The sequence below is a fragment of the Hemibagrus wyckioides genome, linkage group LG04 (genome assembly GCF_019097595.1).
Source record: "Hemibagrus wyckioides isolate EC202008001 linkage group LG04, SWU_Hwy_1.0, whole genome shotgun sequence".
NCBI lineage: Eukaryota > Metazoa > Chordata > Actinopteri > Siluriformes > Bagridae > Hemibagrus > Hemibagrus wyckioides.
In genome coordinates this window covers 4,071,199-4,094,974 of record NC_080713.1, presented here as the reverse complement: position 1 = coordinate 4,094,974, position 23,776 = coordinate 4,071,199, and the positions used below count along the sequence as shown (strand labels likewise).

Sequence of the window (23,776 nt, the reverse complement as noted above, 5' to 3'; positions counted from 1 at the left end):
ATGTATTTTAATATATGTAATGTACATATCTGCTCACTTCCCACTCGCCCTATTTTGCACATTTTGTTTTCAGCAAGTGAACATTTTGTCCTCAATGTTGATGTTAGAAGTAGGAAAAATGGACAAGCATAAGGATTTGAGTGAGTTTGATGAAGGGCCAGATTGTGATGGCTAGACCACTGGATCAGAGCATCTCCAAAACTGCAGCTCTTGTGGAGGTGTTCCTGGTCTGCAGTGGTCAGTATCTATCAAAAGTGGTCCAAGGAAGGAACAGTGGTGAACCGGCATCATGGGTGGTCAAGGCTCATTGATGCACATGGGGAGTGAAGGCTGGCCCGGGTGATCCGATCCAACAGACGAGCTACTGTTGCTCAAATTACTGAAGAAGTTAATGCTGGTTCTGATAGAAAAGTGTCAGAATACACAGTGCATTCCAGTTGTAAAACTGCAGTTTTTCTGGGCTGTTCCCGGTCTGCAGTGGTCAGTATCTATCAAAAGTATTCTTTAAGTCCATTAAGTATCCTTTAAGTCCTGTTGCGCGGTAGGGTCCATGGAGACTTAAAGGATCTGCTGCTAACATCTTGGTGCCAGATACCACAGCACACCTTCAGGGATCTAGTGGAGTCCATGCCTCGACGAATCAGGGCTGTTTCGGCAGCAAAATGGGGACCAAAACAATATTAGGCATAATATTTATGCCTGATCAGAATATATATATATATATATATATATATATATATATATATATATATATATATATATATATATATATACATACATACATACATATATATATACATACTATACACCTGATAGTCTACAATAACTTTATCAACCCAAACTATATCAAGTCCATTTCACTATTTTCATTCAACATTTTATAGACTATAAAGCAGCTTTACATCTAGATGCAGATTTAGATCTGTAAGGAACAGAGCCAGAGGTGACTGTGCTGGAAGAAAAATAGAGACATGAAGAAGAAGAGAAAATGGAAGCCATTATCTTCTGGCTAACACTGGACTGGACGGTGCGATTGTGAGTCATTACTCATCTACAGTTATACACTTTACACTCCAATAGTAGAGTGTCTTGAAAGGATGTTCATTATGAGCACCAGGGACGAGTGACTCGTGAGGTTAACTTTGTTAAGTGTGTACTTTCTTGGATATGCCTATTGGATCATCAACAGCAAATTTCAAGGCATAAAAAGTTAACTGACTACTGAACAGCTGATGTTGAACTGTGGAAATAGAAAGACAGCAAATAATTAATGGCTACTTAACGATAAAAATTTGATCCAGTTATTCTACCTGCTTTTTTTGTGAGCATTGCTAAATCAAGGAACTTTATATTCATCGGTATTTATACCATAACATTATGACCACTGCCAGGTGAAGTGAATAAGACTGATGATCTCCTCATCATGGCACCTGTTAGTGGGTGGGATATATTAGGCAGCAAGTGGACATTTTTTCCTCAAAGTTGATGTGTTAGAAGCAGGAAAAATGGACAAGCGTAAGGATTTGAGCGAGTTTGACGAGGGGCCAAATTGTGATGTCTAGACTACTGGATCAGAGCATCTCCAAAACTGCAGCTCTTGTGGGGTGTTCCCGGTCTGCAGTGGTCAGTATCTATCAAAAATATCCTCTAAGCCCATAGAGGCCCCACCTCACAACTTACAGGACTCAAAGGATCTGCTGCTAACATCTTGGTGCCAGATACCACAACACACCTTCAGGGATCTAGTGGAGTCCATGCCTCGATGAATCAGGGCTGTTTTGGAAGCAAAAGGGGGACCAACACAATATTAAGCGGGTGGTTATAATGTTATGCCTGATCAGTGTATTTGACTGAATTTACTTACAAAATCTCTTATCTCTTTCAGAAATCTGGCAACGATTATTATCATAATAAAGTTGTCCGAATAACGTGTACCATACTCTAACTAGGATTTCCCATTTCCCTGTGGGATCATGCTAGTGACGCAAAATCAAAACAAAACCAAGAGACCACAAGTAAGAAAATCTGAATATAGTCTTATTAAACTCACAAATCATAATCTGTACAGACATTCTTAAAAAAAAAAAAAAAAAAAAAAAAAAAAAAAAAAAAAAAGCTCCACCATCTGTTCAAGTTTCTCCATCATTTTACACGGCAGAAAAAAATGTCAGAGCCTTTGTACAGGATGGTTTAGTCCATGTTGTAAGCAACTCTGAATATTTTACAGACAGTACAAAAAAGAAAAACAAACAAAAATTAAAATTTGGTTTCGGTCGTTAGAAAAGGGCTCTTGGGTTCAAGAGTCAGTACTTCATCATCATCATCATCATCACACACTTTGGACTGGACTGTCCTTCATTTTTAGTACTTGGGTTACATTCTTGCTTGAAAAATGGCCTCCATCTGTCTATCATTGCACTTTAGATAAACACATGAAGCACAAAAAGTGCAGTCGCAAATCCGTCTACTCGACCTTGAGGAAAAACAAATAAAAGACTAAATAATAAAACCGACTTCTTTTATTCTCTTTCAAAAAGTTATTGGGGTGAAAAGAAAAAGAAGAAGAAAAAAAACCCACCCCCATCATCATCATCATCATACAATCATGACCTATATGTACAATTTAGCAAGGACATTTATCTACAAAATATAGGCATGTACAGTCAGGCTTTATAATCCGAACGAAATCAACAAAAACGGGAGCATCTAGCGCTATTATTTACAGAATACCATCTTGTCTAAATCACAAAGGGAACACTTAGAAAAAAAAACCCCTCCTCTGTTAGAACCCTTGTCTATTTATTTATCATGAAGTCATTTCAACAAGCTGGGTATAAAAGAAAAGGTGATAAGAAGTGTGGAAAACAGAGTGGAGGAGATGAGTGTGTGATTTGAAACACTTTCGGATAAAACGATGAAGATCCTGATTCATCATCATCATCATCTTAATACAAATCAGCAGATGTCTATAGATTTATCCAGCCTTATCCAGGAAGCGATGCCGTGCTCTGGCCCAAATGTTATTGCACAAGCGTCTCTGTGTTTCCAGTGTTCGTCTTTTTCTGAGCTAAAGATTCACAAATTATTCAAGACGCATCCTTTCCACATAGACTTCCACTAGCGTTTAAAGTGAAGGTTAAGATCTGTTAACCAAGTGACAGGAGTGTGTGTGTGTGTGGTGTGCTGCGATGGATTAATTCATATTAGGAGTGTATTCACTCCTCGTTCACAGTGTGTCTGGGATCGGATTCGGATCTACAGCGATCCCGATCGAGCGAATGATGAGGAATGGAGATTATTCCCAGCTTTATGTATTTATTTATTTTAAATGGTGTCACTAAATCATTTCCAAAACCTGTGTGGTTTTTCAGTGTAAATTCAGTCGGACGAATTTAACAGAGTGTCTGAGACCACAACGAAAAGCTGGAACTTGTGTTAAAGGACCAAACTATAAACTGACATTTCAAACAAAGCCATGAATCGTAGCTCTCTGAGCTCTATTCTACACAAAGTCACGATTTCATTCTAAACCACAAATGTGTGAGTAATCATGTTAACTCTTTTGTACAAAAGGTCAGCGTTTCCTCGAGTCTTATCTCTTCTGATGAAGCAGAAAGAAATTCAATTTCATGAAACTACACTATATTGCCAAAAGTTTTGGGACACCCGTCCAAATCATTGAGTTCAGGTGTTGTTTTTCAGGGGTTGGGCTCGGACCCTTAGTTCCAGTGAGAGGAACTCTTAATGTTTCAGCTTCATACCAAGACATTTTGGACAATTTCATGCTCTTTGTGGGAACAGTTTGGGGATGACCCCTTCCTGTTCCAACATGACTGCACACCAGTGACCAAAGCAAGGTCCATAAAGACATGGATGAGTGAGTTTGATGTGGAGGAACTTGACTGTCCTGCACAGAGTCCTGACCTCAACCCCATAGAACACCTTTGGGGTGAATTAGAGTGGAGACTGTGAGCCAGACCAAAACCGTGACATCTGCCTTTACATGCACATGAATGTAATATGGAGTTGTCCCGCCCTTTGCAGCTATAACAGCTTCAACTCTTCTGGGATCCACAAGGTTTAGGAGTGTGTTTATGGGGATTTTTGACCATTCCTCTAGAAGCGCATTTGTGAGGTCAGGCACTAATGTTGGATGAAAAGACCTAGTTTTTTATTGTGTCACAGGTTGTTGTTGATTATATCATTTGAAAGGAAAAGTTCTGAATGAAATCAGGAAGGATGCAAAAGTGAAGAATGTTCACTTGTGGTTTCAGAGCCACTGAAAAATTAAAAAAATTTCCCGTTTTGATTCCCTCAGAAAAGTGCATCATCAATAACCGTAATGAAGATAATCATATAAATCTGTCTTTGTCTTCAATATGAACAGGAGTTCTCAGGGTCAGTATCAGGACTGCAGGAAATCTGAGCACAATTCACTCAAATTAAAAAATTCAGCCAAGGCTTTAATAGGGAGAAAAAAAGGACCAGATGCATAAATTAAACAGAAATAAATTTAGAATAAATAAGGCCATGAGGTGGACAAAATCATAGCAAAAAAAAATAAATAAGTGCAGGAATTCAATCAAAATTCAAAAATAAGTCTGAAATTTTTTTGTATATTTCTGATATGTGACTTACTTTTAATAAAATAAGGTCCATCTCTTGGCTTTCTTTTCTTTTTTTTCCGAGACACTACACACACCTGTAAGCTTTGTGAATAGGTAGTTACAGGACTAGAGATTATTACGATTAGAGAAATTAATCCTAATTCCACTCATCAGATCCCTTAAAAAATAAAAATAAAAATCCCAAACAAAGCACAGGATATCCTCCGCCTTCATCAGGACACGAATTCACTAAAAAGTCAAATTCTCTCCGATTTTTTTCTTCATCTCTCTGCATTAGACAGGACCCCAGGTCTGATGTTATATAGATGATAAAGTTTCTCCATCGGTTATTTAATTATTTCAGGATAAATATCACAGGAATTATAACGCAACTCATTTTCAGTCGACAATTTTCACAGGAAATATTTCATCTTCAGATCCAGTGATATTTCTCTATTATTTTGTAAAAGTGAAGCTGTATGGCTGTAAGTCTGAGTGCAAAAAAAACAAAACAACAACAACTAAATTCTAGTAAAATGCATCGTTATGCAATGGAGAAAAGTTCGTAATGGCATGTCGTTTGCACAGTAAGTCGATCAAGCTTTCAATCAAACAAAATTAAGGAGAAAAAAACACCCAGGAAAGCACAGATTAGCGTTCCAGAATGCTCGAGTTTCTAGATTTTTGATATGTGTATTCTGGAACTTTCACAGCAGGGGGCAGCACTGAGCAGGATGAGCCTGGAACACGGTGCTGATCCACCACACGGCGTTCCAAATCAGGGATGGTAAAAAGTAGGACACTCGGGCCAGGGTTAGAACAGTGGTCAAAAAAAAACAAAACAAAAAAAAAACATCTAGGCCTTCTACCCTTCATCATCATCATCTTTTTGTAAATTATTTATTTTTAGAACGTGACTGAGACGTATAAGCTGAGGATCTGGGCTCTACCTATCCTTCAGTTCCCTGGTCACACGTTTAGTGATTCGTCCACACAGCAATCCCACCATGAAGAGGACGCACAAGGCCAGGGCTATCACCAGCAGGATATAATTCTTGGAAGGTGATGCCATTACTTGGACAGCCAGGTCTGCAAAGCCTTCAGCTGGGGCCACCTGAGGGGAGAGAAATGAATTTTAGCTCATTAATCCAATTAATCTATTATCTTCTGTTAAAAAAATAAAAGATTACTCGAAGAAAGATGGCTTCTGATCGAAATCCGTCTGTAAAACATACGATGAAGATACTTACTTTAATAATGAGTAATGATTCGTCTGAAACAACCTTTTAACTAAATTATCATCCAAATCTTTTTCTTTTCTGTTATTAAATTAGTGTCTGTGTAAACACACACACTCTTGGTATCAGTATTACCTTTTGTCTGTGTAGAAAAACGTACAGTGTTTAAGGAAACCCGGATTAATTACGACACTATCTTTCACTATCATGCCCTCACATTTCTTTATTAGACTCAATTTTTGGATGTAAATCAGTCAAAAAACAGACTATAAGCCGGACTGACGAACTACTCAGCATGTATGATTCAACACACTTGGAAAATAAATGGGGGAGAGGTTTAGATGAACCCATCTCAGAGGACAAAATAATACAGGGAATTTTCCCATCATCCATATGCCTTAGACATGCTGTAATACAATTCAAAATTGCATCTGCACTGGACCCTACATGCGACTGATGTAGCCACCATTTTGGACATGTCCAAGGCTTTACATGTTCTGGATTAATATTTTTGAGACCTTTTCTAGGGTATTTGGTGAGGTAGTAGAACCTCCCCCTTTTACTGCATTGTTTGGTGTGGCCCTGGAAAACACCCTTCTCAACAAAAGAGAAACCTCCATTCTCTTTTGGCCAGGAGACTGACACTGTTTAAATAGAAAGACTTTATTCCACCGACACATAAACACTGGATAAGGGAAGTCATGTACCATCTTAATTTGGAGAAAATTAGACATACACTCAGAGGGTCTATTGAGACATTCTATAATATCTGGCGACCTTCCATAACTTTTGTTGTTGAGGAAATGGAAGTAGACAACTTGGCAATGTTAAAGAGGAACCTGTAGTATTGTGTTTACTTCATGCTTTTTATTTTTCTTTACGGATGTTATACACTGATCAGGCATAACATTATGACCACTGACGGGTGACGTGAATAAGACTGATGATCTCCTCATCATGGCACCTGTTAGTGGGTGGGATATATTAGGCAGCAAGTGAACATTTTGTCCTCAAAGTTGATGTTAGAAGCAGGAAAAATGGACAAGTGTAAGGATTTGAGCGAGTTTGACGAAGGGCCAAATTGTGATGGCTAGACCACTGGATCAGAGCATCTCCAAAACTGCAGCTCTTGTGGGGTGTTCCCGGTCTGCAGTGGTCAATATCTATCAAAAGTGGTCCAGAGTAGGAACAGTGGTGAACCGGTGACAGGGTCATGCGCAGTCAAGGCTCATTGATGCATATGGGGAGTGAAGGCTGGCCCGTGTGATCCGATCCAACAGACGAGCTACTGTTGCTCAAATTGCTGAAGAAGTTAATGCTGGTTCTGATAGAAAGGTGTCAGAATACACAGTGCAGGACGGGTCAGGGCTGTTTTGGCAGCAAAAGGGGGACCAACACGATATTAGGCAGGTGGTCATAATGTTATGCCTGGTTGGTGTACATTTATATGCCTGAAGATTATTTTGCAAGTCTAACAAAATCTTCATCTTCATAAAAAGTTTGGAAACATAAAAATCTGCCATGATACAGCGAAGGCAGAACAGCCAGGCTATTTTAAACATTGGTTCAAGCTGCATCCAGGATTTACAAAGTAGGCAGAAAAGTATTCAGGGAACTCAAGAGTGGTAGCTCTTGACTCTCAAGCAGCCAGAACTCCCTCCACATCCGTAACACATGCTAGCACTGATGATCGGGTCTAAACTAGCATTCTCAGTGTGAGGGATGTTTAGTAATAGTTAACAGATAGCGCCGCCTCCTCCAACAGGTAGAGCACAACAGTGTATTTTGTAGCTCTGTAGCTCTAACATCACCTGGATGATAAGGATAAGAGTTTCAAGAGTTTGGGAAACATTATGGATGGAAATTAAATAGCCAAAGATGCTAGAACTTGTGAAGAATTTTCTCAAAACTTGGAGTGAAGAGCTTTCCCAGGCCGCCACACCTTCACGAAATATCATTGTACCAGTTCACCAGAGCACGCCTAACATGGACCGACCTTGGCTGCGTAGCTCCACATATCTATCCGGTCCTGCAGTCTCTTCTTACACTCGGGCTGCAGTCTGACCCGCTTGTCCTGGAGAGCCTCCATCAGACAAGACATCTCTGTGAAATGAGGACAGAGTGAGACACTGAGTCAGGAATACAGGTCACCAGATCCTATATTCCTGTATGAGACGATTATAAAGGTCACAGGAAGGAAGGAGAGCACTCACGTCTGCCTCGGCCGGGGGGGATCGCCGCGCACTGGTGCTTCAGGTCCAGGGCACAGGCCGTGTGTAAGACTGGATCCACGAAAATGTCTGCTTTGCTTTCTTTCAGCATGTTCAGGACCTCCTAGACACAGAGATAAACAGTGAGAAGTTTTACAGATCGTATTTACAGTGAGAGATACAATGTTCTGCTCTGTTTTAGTTTCTATCAGAAAGCTTTACACAGAAGATCATTTTATCTGACACTCTGTGGGTAATGAAAGTCTAAGGGCAGTTGCTGAACTGTCAGCACACACACACACACACACACACACACCCTGCAAAGACCATTTTATCTCGCACTATGTGTAATGAAAATCTAAGAGCAGTTGTACACACTCACTTACACACACACACACTTTCACACACACACTGCAACACTCACATGCTTGCTTACTCATTCCCACACACACACACGCTTGTTCATTCACACATACCCACACTCACTCGCTCGCTCACTTACACACTTGCTCATTTACGCACAAAACACACACACGCACTCACTCGCTCACATACACACACATACACACGCTCTCACTCGCATACTCTTGCTCACTCGCTTGCTCACACACACACACACACACATCACACTTACTCACTTGTGCTTGCCAGCTCACGTACCCAAACATTCTTACTCGCTCACTTACACACACACACACCCACCCACAAACACACACACACACCCACACCTTTTTCTCCCCCCTCAGTATAAAGAATTCTCATCTGTCATCATCACACAAGCTCTACAGATGCAGTGGATAGACTTTAAATTGTAAAACAATCCATGTCCTAATCATTAAGAGTTGTGTATTCGGGCTGCAGTATCGGCGCTGCAGCGCACCCCGAAACCCGTGTTCTCCTTCCTGTCTTTCTTCTTTACCTTTCTGCAAGCGTCACGTTTGAGCTTCAGCAGGTTGGTCTTCAGACATTCCTCCACCTGGCCTGTTTGTTCTTGTGCAGCAGCTTCCTCTGCACACAAGTCCGTAATCTACAACACACACACACACAAATAAACACAAATCACCAAGGGACTCAAGAGAGGCAGTGAGGTGAGGAGTTATTTATATAAAGGAAGAGCAGCAGAGCGATCAATCAGATCAGGTTTCGTTTCTTCAACACGTTTGGTTTCGACCCCTGGCTTTGATAAATGGACTTTAAGAAATATGATGCATCAGCATTTCACTCTTCCCCATCCCTCACATTCCACCGGAGGGTTTACGACGCAATCTTTAACAGAGATGTCCAGAAAATGTAGCAGCAGGTTAATAAAACCTTCATTACGCTGTTTCCTTATTACTGAAAACTGTGATATGTGGATCTGCTTAAACACACACATCTCTTCTGCACTGTATAACACTCTAGATCCATATTAAATATTGTATAAATAATATCCATGATTTCTGTTTCCAACTAAAATCCTTCTGCATGAGTCGAACCTTTCACTCTGCACCTCTTCAACAAACAAAAGAAAGCACTAAAGTGCGTGCATGGCTGTTATAGGAAAACGATCAACGACAGGTTGATGTGAGAAGCTTAGATTATTATTACAGAACCTCACTGAGGTGCTTTATTCCTCTTATACTACAAGTACATTTTTATTTATGATTTTTATGTGAAATGTACGGTGGCCGAGAAGTTCAAAACACAATAACAAATCTGAAAACACGAGGACGATTCAGAGGAAGTGAAAAAGGAAGGTATAGTTTGCGAATGGAATTCTGACCTCTGATTGGACGAGACATCTGTCACTCAGGATCTACAGGAAGTCCAGCAGTAGCTGCAGCAGTAGAAAGTGGATTGGTGTGTGTATGAACACAGCTCTGCTCTTATAGCGCTCCTTACATCCTTTAATCTGGAATAGTTTGGTCTTCCAAACAGTCCTGGTGTGTTTTTAGAGATCGCAAACTAATCTTTACGCCATGATACGCTATCAGTATATCCAATATCCGCTCATCCTCCTCCTCCCGCACGCATCCTTCTCCTCGTCCTCCTCCTCCTTCTCCCACACTTATCCTCGTCCTCCTCGCTCGCTCATCCTCCTCATCCTCTTTCCGGACTCCTCCTTCTACTCTATCTCCTCCTCCTCCCTCACTCATCCAGTATCACTCTATATGAACATCCACACGATAGCGCTGAATGAATTCCATTTTCTTATAAATATAAATGTTTATTTTCTTTAAAAGATTTAAAGTTATTTAAAGTTACTATCGAAAAACAATGGTTTAAAGTGAAGGCAGAACTCCACACATGTACAAGAAGTAAAGTTAGATACACATTTTCCTACTGCTTGTATATCTTGAGTGACAGATGTCTCGTCCAATCAGAGGGAAGAATTCCATTTGCAAGCTATACCTACCTTTTCCACTTGTGTTTTCCGCTTTGTTATTTTGTTTTGCACTTCTCGGCCACGGTAGAAATGTCTTCAAGACAAACTGTGGCAGCTCTAAGTCATTCCTCTCTCAAAATAATTAAGAAAGAATCAAGAAATGGCAAAGCACAAGACACTCCCAGAAACAAAAACTGACTGCTATCTGACTCTTATAAAGAGGTGGAACCTCAAAAACATCTCCTTATTATACCAACAATAACACACTTATTAAAATGATCCGTTAATGAGGATCATCTCGTACAAATCCCTGTGTAAGCCTTTATTATGGAACGATCTGTAGGAATAAAACTGTGTGTCCTTCAAACTGGATATCGAACACATTTCCTGTGTAAAAGCTCCTTAATGAATAAATTTGCTGGCAGTAGTCTGATAAACGAGGCTCGGTGTTTCTGGTAAAGACCGCCGGGCGAGAATAATGAAAGTCTCGCTCTTTATTTTGGCACATTTTCCCCATGTCACAGTGGAAAAGTAATGTGAGGTGATGTGATCTCTCCACACGCCAGCGCACAGCGGCGGCTTTAATAAGCGTTCGGTGAGCTTTTGTAGGACGACGGGAACGCCGCTCAGGATGTCTAAAAGGCCCTGACTGTCTCCTCATTACTTCCACTCAGGTGGATCTCTTCATGGCAGCAGGGTGCTCATTAACACACTTTCACACCCTAGGTGCTAAATGGGTTTTTCCAACACGATTAAACTATTTTTATGAAGCTTTCGCATTTAAAAAAAAAAAAAAAAAAAGTGTTAGGATGTGTGGAAACGCGTCTGCGCTAGCGTCCGTCTCCGACGAACGAAGCGGCTTTTACGTGCGAAATGTTTTTCGCTTCAGAGCTCGTGCATGAATGTCTCTCTCTCTCACCTCTTTACTGCAGTGAAGCTGGAGCTGAGGATCCAGTCTGTAATCAAGTGCCGACTCCTGCAGGATCACGCTGATCTGATCCTCACAGTCTGAAGACAGACGCTGGAGAAGCACATAGATTTAAACCATGAAAAAAATCCATATACACAACAATTTATTTGAAAAAAAAAAAAAAAAGGTTATGATAATACAAACATGCACCACTCTGAAAAAATATATAATTTTTTTATAAAAAAATAATAATTAAAAAAAAATAGCAGAATTCAGAAATTCTGAGATTTTTTTAAATTAATAAAAAAGAGTAATTAAGTAAATAAAGTAAAATATATAGCTAATAATCTTTAATAAAGTAATGTGTATATATAGAATATTTTATTTCATTTATTTTTCATCTACTTTTATATTTTTGAATACTTTTTGTGCTTCTGAATACATTTGTATATATAGATTATTTTTTAAATTTATTTTTCAATTTTATTTATTTTTCTTGTTATCTGATACAGTCTCTGGCAAAAGAATTTTCTTTGGGATTGATAAAGTTCTATCTTATCTTAATCACAAATAACCACAAGTAGGAGTTAGCGATATATAGGTCTTGTTTGGGTTCATAATAAGTAATTAATTAATTAATATTAGTCAATTAACCTGGTGTAATATGTATCTGGCTTAGACAGCTATCTCAGACAGCTACACAAATTTCCTAATTTAAAGATCTGCAGTAAGATGAACATCACTTTAAAAATATATATAGAGTTGATCTAGACAGGCAACAAAATGTCCAGTTTATATTCAGTACCTGGTCAGCATACTTGAGCTTGAGACAGGAAATGACCTGGCCCTCCAGTTCGCTGTCATCGGTGGCCTTGTTGAGGATGCTCTGACAGAATTTGGGAATATCTGCTTTGCAGGCTTTCCGCAGCACGGGGTTAAGCCTGTAGTCTAAAACACCATGAAACAAAAGACAACACTGAAGTGGACCTTCTTTCCTCCCTTCTTTCTTTCCTTCCTTCTTTCTCTTTCATTTCTTCCTTCCTTTCCTTCCATACTTTTTTCTTTCTTTCTTTCTTTCTTTCTTTCTTTCTTTCTCTCTTTCCTTCCTTCTTTTCTTTTATCTATCTTTCCTTCTTTCTATCTTACTTTCCTTCCTTCCTCCCTTCTTTTTTCGTTTCTTCTTTCGTTCATTCCTTCCTTCCTTTTTCCCTCCTTCTTTCTTTTTCATTCCTTCCTTCTTCCCTCCCTTCTTTCTTTCCTTCCCTCCTTCTTTCTTTCCTTCCCTCCTTCTTTCCTTCCTTCCTTCTTTCTTTCTTTCTTTCTTTCAACTTTCTTTCCTTCTTCCTTTCTTTCCTTCCTTCCTCCCTTCTTTCTTTCCTTCCCTCTTTCTTTCTTTCTTTCTCTCTTTCCTTCCTTCCTTTTATCTTTCTTTCCTTTTTTCTTTCTTACTTTCCTTCCTTCCTCCCTCCCTTCTTTTTTCTTTTCTTCTTTCGTTCTTTCCTTCCTTCCTTCCTTCTTTTTTCCCCTCCCTCCTTCTTTCTTTCTTTCCTTCCTTCTTCCCTCCCTTCTTTCTTTCCTTCTTCTTTCTTTCCTTCCTTCCCTCCTTCTTTCTCTCTTTCCTTCCTTCCTTCTTTTATCTTTCTTTCCTTCTTTCCTTTTTTCTTTCTTACTTTCCTTCCTTCCTCCCTCCTTTTTTCTTTCCTTCCTTTTTTCTTTTCTTCTTTCGTTCTTTCCTCCCTTCCTTCTTTTTTCCCTCCTTCTTTCTTTCTCTTTCTTCTTTCTTTCATTCCTTCCTTCTTCCCTCCCTTCTTTCTTTCCTTCTTCTTTCTTTTCTTTCTTTCCTTCCTTCCTTCCCTTTCTTTTTTCTTTTCTTCTTTCTTTCTTTCCTTCCTTCTTTTTTCCCCTCAATCTTTCTTCCTTTCATTCCTTCCTTCTTCCCTGTCTTTCTTTCTTTCCTCCCTTCTTCTTTCTTTCTTTTCTTCTTCTGCCATATGCCAGCAAATTTTGTACAACAGACCAGTATTTTCTCTGCTTAATCATTTCCCAATTGAAAAATTCAGGATTTATTCATTTCCAAATTCAAATACTGACGTTCTCTTTTGAGCCGTTCCTTTTATTCTGTCAGATTGCATGCGCACACGTGAGCTTCTGAGTGTTGAATAAACAAAAATAAAAACCATTATAACCGTTTCATTTACAGCAACTTTACTAGGCATGACAAAAATACGCCCAATTATTTAACAAACTGATACTGTTTCAGATTAATTTATTTAGACCGTCTCATTCATTTATTATTTGTTTTATAATGTAATTAAATTATTTCATTGGCTTTTCCCCTTAATTAATTCTTCAAGGTTTAATACGTGCATTACAGGATACTGTATCTTGTCCATTTTCTCACCTGTGCTCTGAGTGATCTGTCTCTTGGTGATCATCTGCTTGCATTTGGGGTCCATTAGCTCACTGTTCTTGTTCTGTTTCAGGCACTGCAGCATGTTCTTGGCATCGGACTCGGTACAGAAACGCTGACGCAGGGACGAGAGGTGGAAAGTAAGCTTGAGAGCGAGGGGAAATAAAGCCTTGTATTTTCTTCTTCTGCATAGTCTTTAAACTCTTCGATTTTTTAATAGAGCACCTTTCTTTAACGCAGCGGATATGATTTGAGAGGATAATGGTTTAAACATTATGTTATGTTTCTCCAACCTTAATCATCTGCTTGCAGACTCTCATCAGCTGATAGTCCAGCTCAGGGTCCATCATCTCCATCTCCTGGAGCTTAAAGACTTTCTGATGGCATGTGTGAGACAGCAGCTGTTTATTCTCCTTCAAACACTCAGTGACCTGAGAAAAGGAAACGCAAAAAAAGAGCTTTAATCATTCGCTCATCCTCAGTAAGAGCTTTACCAAGGCAGGTGGAGGTGGATCTACAGGGCAGGAATATAACCTGGATGGGACACCAGTCCAGTCACCACACACATTCATTCAGATCTTAGAGATGATTCATCATAGCCAAAACACCTACTGGTATGTTTTACAAAGAACCCGGAGAACCCAGAAAGAACCCACATGAGGTGGGGAGAACATGCTCCACTGAGTCAACATTGGTCCATCACAGAGGACCACACTCACTCACAGGACGCAACACTACCTGCAGTGTCTAAACATTCTCAACATTCACAACGTGTCTGGCTTTTGTTTAAGTTCAGTACATTATATCTCTTTACTGAAGTTGAAAAAAAATGGATGAATGAACAGATTAAACTGAGGGTAAGGCATGAAAATGTAATACTGCCCGAGATCCCGGCTTACCTGAGCGTTGCCGAATGAAACAGCAGAGCAAAACCTCTCGATATCTTTCTTACATGCACTGTGAAGCTCGGGCTCTAGACGAATGTCCTCAGACTAAAAGACACATAAAAGAAAAGACATGACTCCTTTACTTGGGGCTGTGGATAAGGTTGCCAAATAAAGCAAATGTCCCATCGCTCATTTAAATGGATGAACCAAAAATGCAGTTCTGTGCTCAGAGAATTCTTCTAAACAGAAAGAATATAAAGTTTGTGCAGCTGCTTGGCTCAGGCTTAGACAGGAGACGTCCTTAACGCCGCTTATCGATCTTGGGATCCAGCCCAAGTTCTCTTAAATGAATTGTTCAGTCAAACGGATTTGTTATTGAAGCTCTAAATCCATATTATCCACGCTTTCCGAAATGGGATTACTCTCTGAGTGGGAACGCTTGGCTAGAAGCGTAGTTGTGTGGGATTGATGCTGGCAAAACCAGTGGGTTAGAGAAATACTGTAAGAGTACTGCTCCAGTGTTAAAAACTCTTTAAGAACCAACACCTTCACATCTTTACTCTGAGAGTGTAACGGCTGCAGCTTTAACGTTGCATTATATACACTGACCAGGCATAACATTATGACCACCTGTCTAATATTGTGTTGGTCCCTTTTTTGCTGCCAAAACAGCCCTGACCCGTCATGCACGGTGTATTCCGACACCTTTCTATCAGAACCAGCATTCAGCAATTTGAGCAACAGTAGCTCGTCTGTTGGATCGGATCACACGGGCCAGCCTTCACTCCCCACGTGCATCAGTGAGCCTTGGCCACCCATGACCCTGTCACCGGTTCACCACTGTTCCTTCCTTGGACTACTTTTGCTAGATACTGACCACTGCAGAATGGGAACACCCCACAAGAGCTGCAGTTTTGGAGATGCTCTGATCCAGTGGTCTAGCCATTACAATTTGGTCCTTCGTCAAACTCGCTCAAATCCTTTCTCTTGCCCATTTTTCCTGCTTCTAACACATCAACTTTGAGGACAAAATGTTCACTTGCTGCCTAATATATCCCACCCACTAACAGGTGCCATGATGAGGAGATCATCAGTCTTATTCACTTCACCTCTCAGTGATTATAATGTTATGCCTGATTTATGCCTGTAAATTCAAATGATACTGGACACGATTAGACAAGTTTCTCTTATACACTAGAGAGGCATTTTATAGCGCTAAAAAATGCTAATGTATTACATTTAAGTGTGTACATTACTCACCATTTCCAGCTCTTCCACTCTCAGCTGTTTGCGGCACTTCAGGGACACTCGCTGCTCCTTCACATCCTGTAGAGTGTCGTTCCTCACTGTGGTGCTCAAACAGATCACTACATCACCTCTGGAGTGAAGTAAAGAGCAAGAGAAGGTAAAACAGAGAGACGGTACGCGAAGGACACACAATGAAGACACACACAACATTAGGAGAACATTCCAGTGACATAATTAATAATGTAGCTAATTACTAAAATGCAAAACATAACTCTAATCCTAATCTTAGCAACTGAACGCAATCTGAAAACTCAGATATTCCTAGTTGGTGTCCAGCAAGATACAGAAACATTTTTCTCACACATGAACACAACCGATGATCTGATGATGCGCCCTTAACCTCGACTACATCGTCAAAAATGGCTAATATGACCACAGCTGTGGTCTTCTAAAGAAAACAGCGTCATTGAGAGGCAAGGTAACAACAACAAGGTGAGAGAGGCATACTTCTTTTTTATGTTCGGACACAGTTTGAGGACGTCCTCTTTGCAGGCCATCTTGAACTTATAGGAGAAGCGAAAGTCCTTCATCTGAATCTGAAAAACATTTTATGCAATTAAACAACAGATAAAAAAAATATGGATGATATTTGAAATCATAATAGTAAATTAGTATATTATTTAAAAAAATAATATTAATATTAATATATTTTAAAATATTTTATTAAACACTTAAAATATTTATAAAATAAATAAAAAATATAAAATAAAATAACAATAAAATATAATATATATATATAAATATATATATAAATATATATATATATATATATATATATATGCATTTTTTATTTTAATTTAATTTTAAAGTATTTTATATTAAAATACAATATATCTAGATATCTAGATCGATAGATATACTGTAATTTAATATAAAATACTTTAATAAAATATTTTAAATGTATATATTATATATTAATTATAGAATTAATGATATATAAATTATTTATATATTATTTTTTTATTTAATTTTTATTTAATTAATTTAATCACAAAGACTACAGGTTGTGCAAATATGCAGCAAAAAAAAAACCCAAATAAATAACCAATAACACTACAAATATTATAAAGCATGGCATAAAATAATAAAATATAACATTAAGATAATAATAAAGATCAGTTCTAACAACGACAATCTCTTTATATGTTCCCCAAAAAAAGCTTTTCGAGGATTTTCGCCTTTTTTTCCTCCGTGGATTAGGATGTGAACTTGAAGACTGTTGCAGAATTAATTGTTCTGTATATTTACACACCATTGCTTTTAACTACAGTGTCTGTAGTTTTGATTATTTTAAATTTAATACATTACAAAATACTGCTTCTCCCTGCCGGGGCCTCTCCATCCTGTGTGCCAAAAAGCTTTTCCAAATCCAATTCCAATCTTTTTCCATTTGTTACAGGACAAATCAATGTAATTCTTTTTTCCCCCCTGATTGTTTCCTGGGTATCAGATAACACAAAAAGCATTCATTTAAAAGAGCAATGGTTCTAGCAAAGCATGAGTTTAATGCATTTCCTGTAAGACTTGATATTCTATGAGCAATGTTCCCATGGTCCATCACAGCCTTCTGCTTTCATATAATAATATATAAAAACTCGTTTAATTGATTAATAGACTGATCTTGTTTCTGCACACACACTTCAGATACGGCAGAGCTATCCACAGCGTCTTTTAAACAAACTGCTGACCAGCTGGTTTTGAAACCTTTTACTTCCTGCTTACCAGCTGGAAGTGCGTCACTCCGACAGCGCACTTATCGTTCATCTCCTTCTGATGTTTGTTCTGCACCAGGCACTCCATCAGATCCCCCGTGTCTAGCTGATTATCAGCCACGTCCTACAAGAAGAAAAAACAAAAAACAGCGACAATAACAACTGAATAAACTTAAAGACAATACTCAGTTAGATAGCTGAAAACATTATATTAAGAAAGAAACAAAGCTAGAAGCTTGATGCACAAACTTTATTATTTTAAACTTTACTCATTGCACTGGAGCTCATAAGCAATATACAGCAGACAGGAGTCAGAGCTGGAGGTAGCAGAGCTGAAGATGTTGAGGTTCTCTTTGGGAGGGACACGGTTGGACAGGATTAGGAACGAGTACATCAGAGGGACGGCTCATGTTGGACGTTTGGGGGACGAAGTTAAGGAGGCCAGATTAAGATGGTTTGGACGTGTTCAGAGGAGGGAGAGTGAGTATATTGGTACGAGAATGTTGGACATGGAGCTGCCAGGCAGGAGGCAAAGAGGAAGGCCAAAGAGGAGGAATATGGATGGAATAAATGAGGATATGAAGCTAGTGGGGGTAAGCGTTGAGGACGCAGAAGATAGGGATAGGTGGAGAGAGCTGATTCACTGTGGCCACCCCTGAAAGGAAAAGCCGAAAGAAGAAGAAAAAGAAGTAATCTCTCAATTTGTTTACACACTCTCGGTATGAAACCTGGGCTCTCTCATTGACCACTGTGTTTTTTTTTTTATTGCCCGTTTCTCAGTGTGTTCACGCAGGCGTACAAAATAGTCTCGTTTCTATTGTCATGAATGAACAAGGTCATTGATGCGCTACCTACTGATGTGGAGGAGTATTTCCATTACTCTGCCAGTGTATTAACTAAATAATCATTTCTTTGGACCGATTAAGTGTAATTGGATAATTTCCCACGGGACACCGGACGATCTCTCACAGCACACTTGTGTGCCTTGGCACGGTGGTTGAAAATCACTGACTTAATCATCCGACCAATCAGGTTGCAGCTCAGACAATCAAAATGGAAGGCAGAGAGCTATATGGGAAAAATGTGACTATATTGTAGGTGTATAATATGGAACAAAGTTTTCTCTTTTATCTGATAGGAATATTAAATAAATAATAAATATAATCTTTATGACTCAGGGACACAGCATGCTTTATACACTGAAATACTATGCATGTAAACATAATTTGAAGGTACAGAAATAAGCATGATACCTAAAGCAATAGAAGCTAGACTTACATGGCAGTGGGTCTGGATGACGGGTTCGCACGCTCGGATCAACAGAGCTTCAATCTGGATGTCCTGTGAAGAGGTGGAAATAAAAGCGTGACTTTGAGAGAAATGACTTTAAAAAATATTTAAAAACTAAGACGATCATTATGTACCTTAAAAACAAATATAAGGATAGGATTTCATTTCCACATTGTGCATTCTGATAAGGAAAAAAGAAATCCATAAGCTCTCACCTCGGACTCGAGCTCGGTCAGGTTTCCCACCATGTCCCTGCAGTCTGCCACCAGATCCTCCAGATGTTCCTGCAGACACTCCAGCTCCTGAACAAAAGGAGAGAGGAGATTTTACGTTCCTGAAGTTAAAACATGAGCAAAGTTGGAGTGTTTTTGATGACACAGATATTAGATCATGTTTCTCAGTTTTCTTCAACATCTCGAGGTCGCACCAGCACCAGCAACCTAGGTGGAATAAACGCCGGAGGGAAAAAACGACAGAAACATGAAAAGCAAGCAATTGGCAACAGAGCAAAAAACACAGTGATTTATTGGACCAGTTCTGCTAGAGACGATGCAGAGAGGCAGCTTACAATATGGATGTAAAGCTCGACATATGGGGGATGTGGTAGCTTAGTGTTTAATTTATTTTTTAATTTATTATGGGTGAAGGTAAATAAAATAAAAAAAGCCTATCAGCACAGATAAATACACTATATTGCCAAAAATTTTGGGACACCCCTCTAAATCACTGGATTCAGGGGTTGTTTTTCAGGGGTTGGGCTCGGCCTCTTAGTTCCGGTGAAAGGAACTCTTAATGCTTCAGCTTCATACCAAGACATTTTGGACAATTTCATGCTCCAAACTTTGTGGGAACAGTTTGGGGATGACCCCTTCCTGTTCCAACATGACTGCACAAAGCAAGGTCCATAAAGACATGGATGAGCGACTTTGGTGTGGAGGAACTTGACTGGCCTGCACAGAGTCTTGACCTCAACCTGACAGAACACCTTTGGGATGAATTAGAGTGGAGACTGTGAGCCAGACCTTCTCGTCCAACATCAGTGTCTGATCTCACAAATGCGCTTCTAGAGGAATGGTCAAAAATTCCCATAAGCACACTCCTAAACCTTGTGGAAAGCCTTCCCAGAAGACTTGAAGCTGTTCTAGCTGCAAAGGGCGGGACAACTCCATATTACATTCATGTGCATGTAAAAGGCAGGCGTCTCAAAACTTTTGACAATACAGTGTTTGTAGTTAGCAGAGCAACCTGATTTTTTTTGGCACCCCTAGGCCAATGATCGCATTTGGTCAGATTGCATCGATCATCTTGGTGATTTTGCCGCTCCTGGTTTGTGCGTCTCCCCGTTCTAGCAGATATTGGCCTGGTCTTGTATAAAGAAAAATAAAAGCCTGGGAGCTTTGCCAAGATGGCTGCCAAGTGAGCAGACTTTAACAGAACAACTTGGGTTCTGCTCATCTGTTGTAGTTGTATTTTTTGCAGTGAAATAAACAAGCAGTTCCTGGTAGGGCAAGACACAGGACCTAGAGCGTATGTGTTGCCTTGACAGTGTCTTAAGGTTGGCCATGTGGGTTGGTATGTGTGTGAAACGTGTGCTGTTCTGTTAGAGGAAGTTCAAAGTTAGATTTCTGTTGCACTGCATTTGTCCAGTCAAACGAGGACTTCATAAAGAGCAAGACGGATAACTCGGCGTAAACGGCACGTATCTATACACGTCAGTCTGTACATACGATACCTGACCAGTATCCGTCTTCTCGCTGCACCACTTTCCCAGGTCGGTCATGCAGCGTTTCTGGAGTTCTGGGTCCAGCTTCACATCCAAAGCCCTCTGATGCAAGATCCTCTGGACTTCCACTTTACACTCCCTAGTGAGCTAGAAAACAAACACATTGTACACATGATCATCTTTTAATCCGTTTAAAATCCAACAATTTAACACTGTACAGAGATGACACACAGCAAACCGATTCATTTTGTCAAACAAATTGATCACGGCACCATTTTTCAATGCGGATTATTGATTTTACAGCTTGTGAGGATTTCCCGTTAATGAAATTATAGATTGTGGATTTTTTAACCCATCACCGTTGTTTATTGCTATATATTTTTTGAAATTCCACTAAAAGCACTCACATATTGTTCAGGCTCGAACTGTTGAATTGAGAAAACAGCCAGGGTTAAAATTTTTTCAGCATGATACATACATGTGGATACAGACGTAACCCTAAAGATGATATAACCGTGTTAGGCTTTACCCGTCTGCCTTGTTCTTCTGTACGGTAAGCGTGACGATAGAGGCAGGAAAACACGGCGCCCGGGGGCATCATCTCGCTCGTCTCGTTCCAGCCGTGTGTGTGACAGAGCCGGGACGCGTCGTTCTGGCACTTCCGATATAAAATAGGGTCGAGTCTATGATGGACATTACGCTGAAATTATACACTGGAAAAGGATAACAGTGGAACTGTTTAAAAAGAATATCAAAAAGACATCCTAATCCTAAAGTATGTGGCTCATTAACATCAAATTGTCTTCTTTATAGCCAGGAACTAATCACTAAGCTTTAAAAAGTAATTATTGATGTCATTCAATCAGATTAATTGCTTATCTGGACTATTCTAAGCAAGGAATTTTACATAGCTGGGCATTGTATTCCATTTTAACTGAACACCCCAGGGTCTTAAAGCTCAACAGATCATCAAGTCTCTCCTTCTTTCAGCCATCAACAGTTTAAAAAGCTCACATAGCTGTGGTTTAGAGTTTACTTTTTCTCTACAAACCAGCACACGCAGCACATCACCACCTCACTCCCCCGAAGCAGAAGCAAACAAACACTTCAGTGCAGCAGGTGGAGTGGGCACTCAGTACGGATGGGCTATTCACCGCACTGCTGCTTTGGAAGTATCCTAATCTAACGGTACTTCTGCCTAATGGACTGTGAGATGGCGTAGAGTGCAAAAGTGTTCCTCTTCACATTAAAAACACGAGAGCGATGTTCTGATTGAGAGGGTCAACTTGTAAATGTCATGGCACAAGCCGGAGCCGAACGGAGCGCTGTGAGCATCGAGCATCGTTTTAATTAAAGTCGAGGAAAAGCTCGTCCATCAAACGACAGAGCACTGAGTTAAAATCGGTGGCAATCTCCTACAAAGGTCTTTTTCACTAGATTTAGGAGCGTGGAAGTGGGGATTTGTGTTCATTCAGATACAAAAGTGTTGGTACAAGGCTCGGTGAACAGTCGAAGTTCCAAAGGGTCATCCCTAAGGTGTTCAGTGGGATTGAGTCCGAGTCCAGTGCAGGACACTCGAGTTTTTCCAATCCAACCACCACACACCATGTCTTCATGAAGCTCAGGTGCTTTGTGCACAGCTGGAACAGTGTTTGAGCCTCTTAGTTCCAGTGAAAGGAAACTGTACAGCTATACTCTGTCTTTAAACATCACATGATCACAAGCATAGCTAATGTTTTTTCTCTTTCTCTCTGTCTTTCTCTGTCGAGTTTCCAGTGTGTCCACTTCTTCGTCCATTTAGACGCTCCACCCCCCGGTTGGAGTCCCGTGGCCTGGTGGTGCTCACCACTGCTGAGGATAGATCAGTGTGGACAGTCTGTGACCCAGCAGAACCACTCGGAGAACCACTTGGAGACGATCACGCTGTCTTTGCCTTAGTCAGCTTTCCTCAGAAAGGAATTAGACTTTGTGTGCTTCCAACTTGGCGAAGAACCGAACATGGAGGTCAGGAGTGCACACATTTTTAGTGTACTCTTTTTAATGCATTGTTTTTTAACAGTGAAAGGGAAAGAAAAGCTGGACATCCAGCACCAGCCAGTTTTTTTTTCCAATCCCTGTACAAGCAGATTCATTACACTGCTGATATACGCTATGATGCTGTACAGCAGCTGTAATGTGTACTACTCCATGCAGGATCCTAGCAGGATGATAAATTAGCTTGTATGGACAATTTTTTTTTTTTTACGGGAAGTGCAAAAATTCAGCGAAGCAGAAAGACGAAAGAAAGTCCAGTGTAAAAGCACACAGTGGCGGTGGACACAGAGACCGATAACACACATATATCTGTGTGCTGTTTTTTGATGTCCAGCATAGAGTCTTGTGTAAACACTACTATAGAATTTGTACCTCGAATGTTTTTTTTAATTATTACACTCACTTCATTTATTTTATTCATTCACCTTTTGTGTAATTTGTCTCCAGATTTTGGCCTTTTCATGCTCTGCAGCGCTGCTAAAAAATGACTTCTGCTTCAGAGAAAATTTATTTCTTTTGCTGTTCTCTCCTCATTTTGCAGTTTAAGTTTTATGGAGTTTTCGGAACCTTGACTTGTCGGACCTTGAACTCTTTGTGTGATTGGATAAATCAGCATGAATGAAATGTGTCCAAATAAATAAATGATAAATAATTAACGAATGAAATTATTATTTGTCACATATACATTACTGCACAGTGAAATTCTTTCTTCACATATCCCATCCTTGGAGGTTGGGGTCAGAGCACAGGGTCAGCCATGATACAGCGCCCCTGGAGCAGAGAGGGTTAGGGGCCGTGCTCAAGGGCCCAATAGTGGCAACTTGGTGGTGCTGGGGCTTGAACCCCCCGATATTGTGGTCAACGACCCAGAGCCTTAACCACTTGAGCCACCATATAATTGATAAATATAAAAAAAAGTCATCTTGAAACTTTATTATCTTAAAAACTAGCTCATGAGGAATTTTTCTTGACTTTACACTGGCTGCCATTTTTTTTTTATCTATTAGTAATGACATTTTTAGACAGCCACAACATGGTGACAGACATTTCCTGTATTTCACATTTTCACATCAGCTTCACTT

The 23,776-nt window shown here is 39.8% G+C and overlaps 1 protein-coding gene across 2 annotated transcripts in view; it reads right to left on the bottom strand.

The window, feature by feature from the left end:
- Positions 1-2,504: 2,504 nt before the first annotated feature.
- Positions 2,505-23,776, bottom strand: part of glg1b (golgi glycoprotein 1b) — a 47,143-nt gene continuing 25,871 nt past the window's right edge. The window contains exons 11-27 of one of the 2 annotated variants that reach the window (XM_058387632.1): positions 21,190-21,343; positions 21,068-21,085; positions 20,670-20,807; positions 19,153-19,239; positions 18,926-18,988; positions 17,658-17,771; positions 16,383-16,471; positions 15,888-16,005; positions 14,640-14,732; positions 14,034-14,171; positions 13,732-13,855; positions 12,136-12,278; positions 11,340-11,441; positions 8,975-9,082; positions 8,059-8,179; positions 7,842-7,948; positions 2,505-5,721 (exon numbers count right to left, since the gene is read on the bottom strand). In XM_058387632.1, the coding sequence (XP_058243615.1) occupies positions 5,554-5,721; positions 7,842-7,948; positions 8,059-8,179; positions 8,975-9,082; positions 11,340-11,441; positions 12,136-12,278; positions 13,732-13,855; positions 14,034-14,171; positions 14,640-14,732; positions 15,888-16,005; positions 16,383-16,471; positions 17,658-17,771; positions 18,926-18,988; positions 19,153-19,239; positions 20,670-20,807; positions 21,068-21,085; positions 21,190-21,343 (1,885 nt within the window). In that variant the 3' untranslated portion in view covers positions 2,505-5,553. The remainder of the gene's footprint in view (positions 5,722-7,841; positions 7,949-8,058; positions 8,180-8,974; positions 9,083-11,339; positions 11,442-12,135; positions 12,279-13,731; positions 13,856-14,033; positions 14,172-14,639; positions 14,733-15,887; positions 16,006-16,382; positions 16,472-17,657; positions 17,772-18,925; positions 18,989-19,152; positions 19,240-20,669; positions 20,808-21,067; positions 21,086-21,189; positions 21,344-23,776) is intronic. The other variant, XM_058387633.1, reaches the window with a different exon arrangement.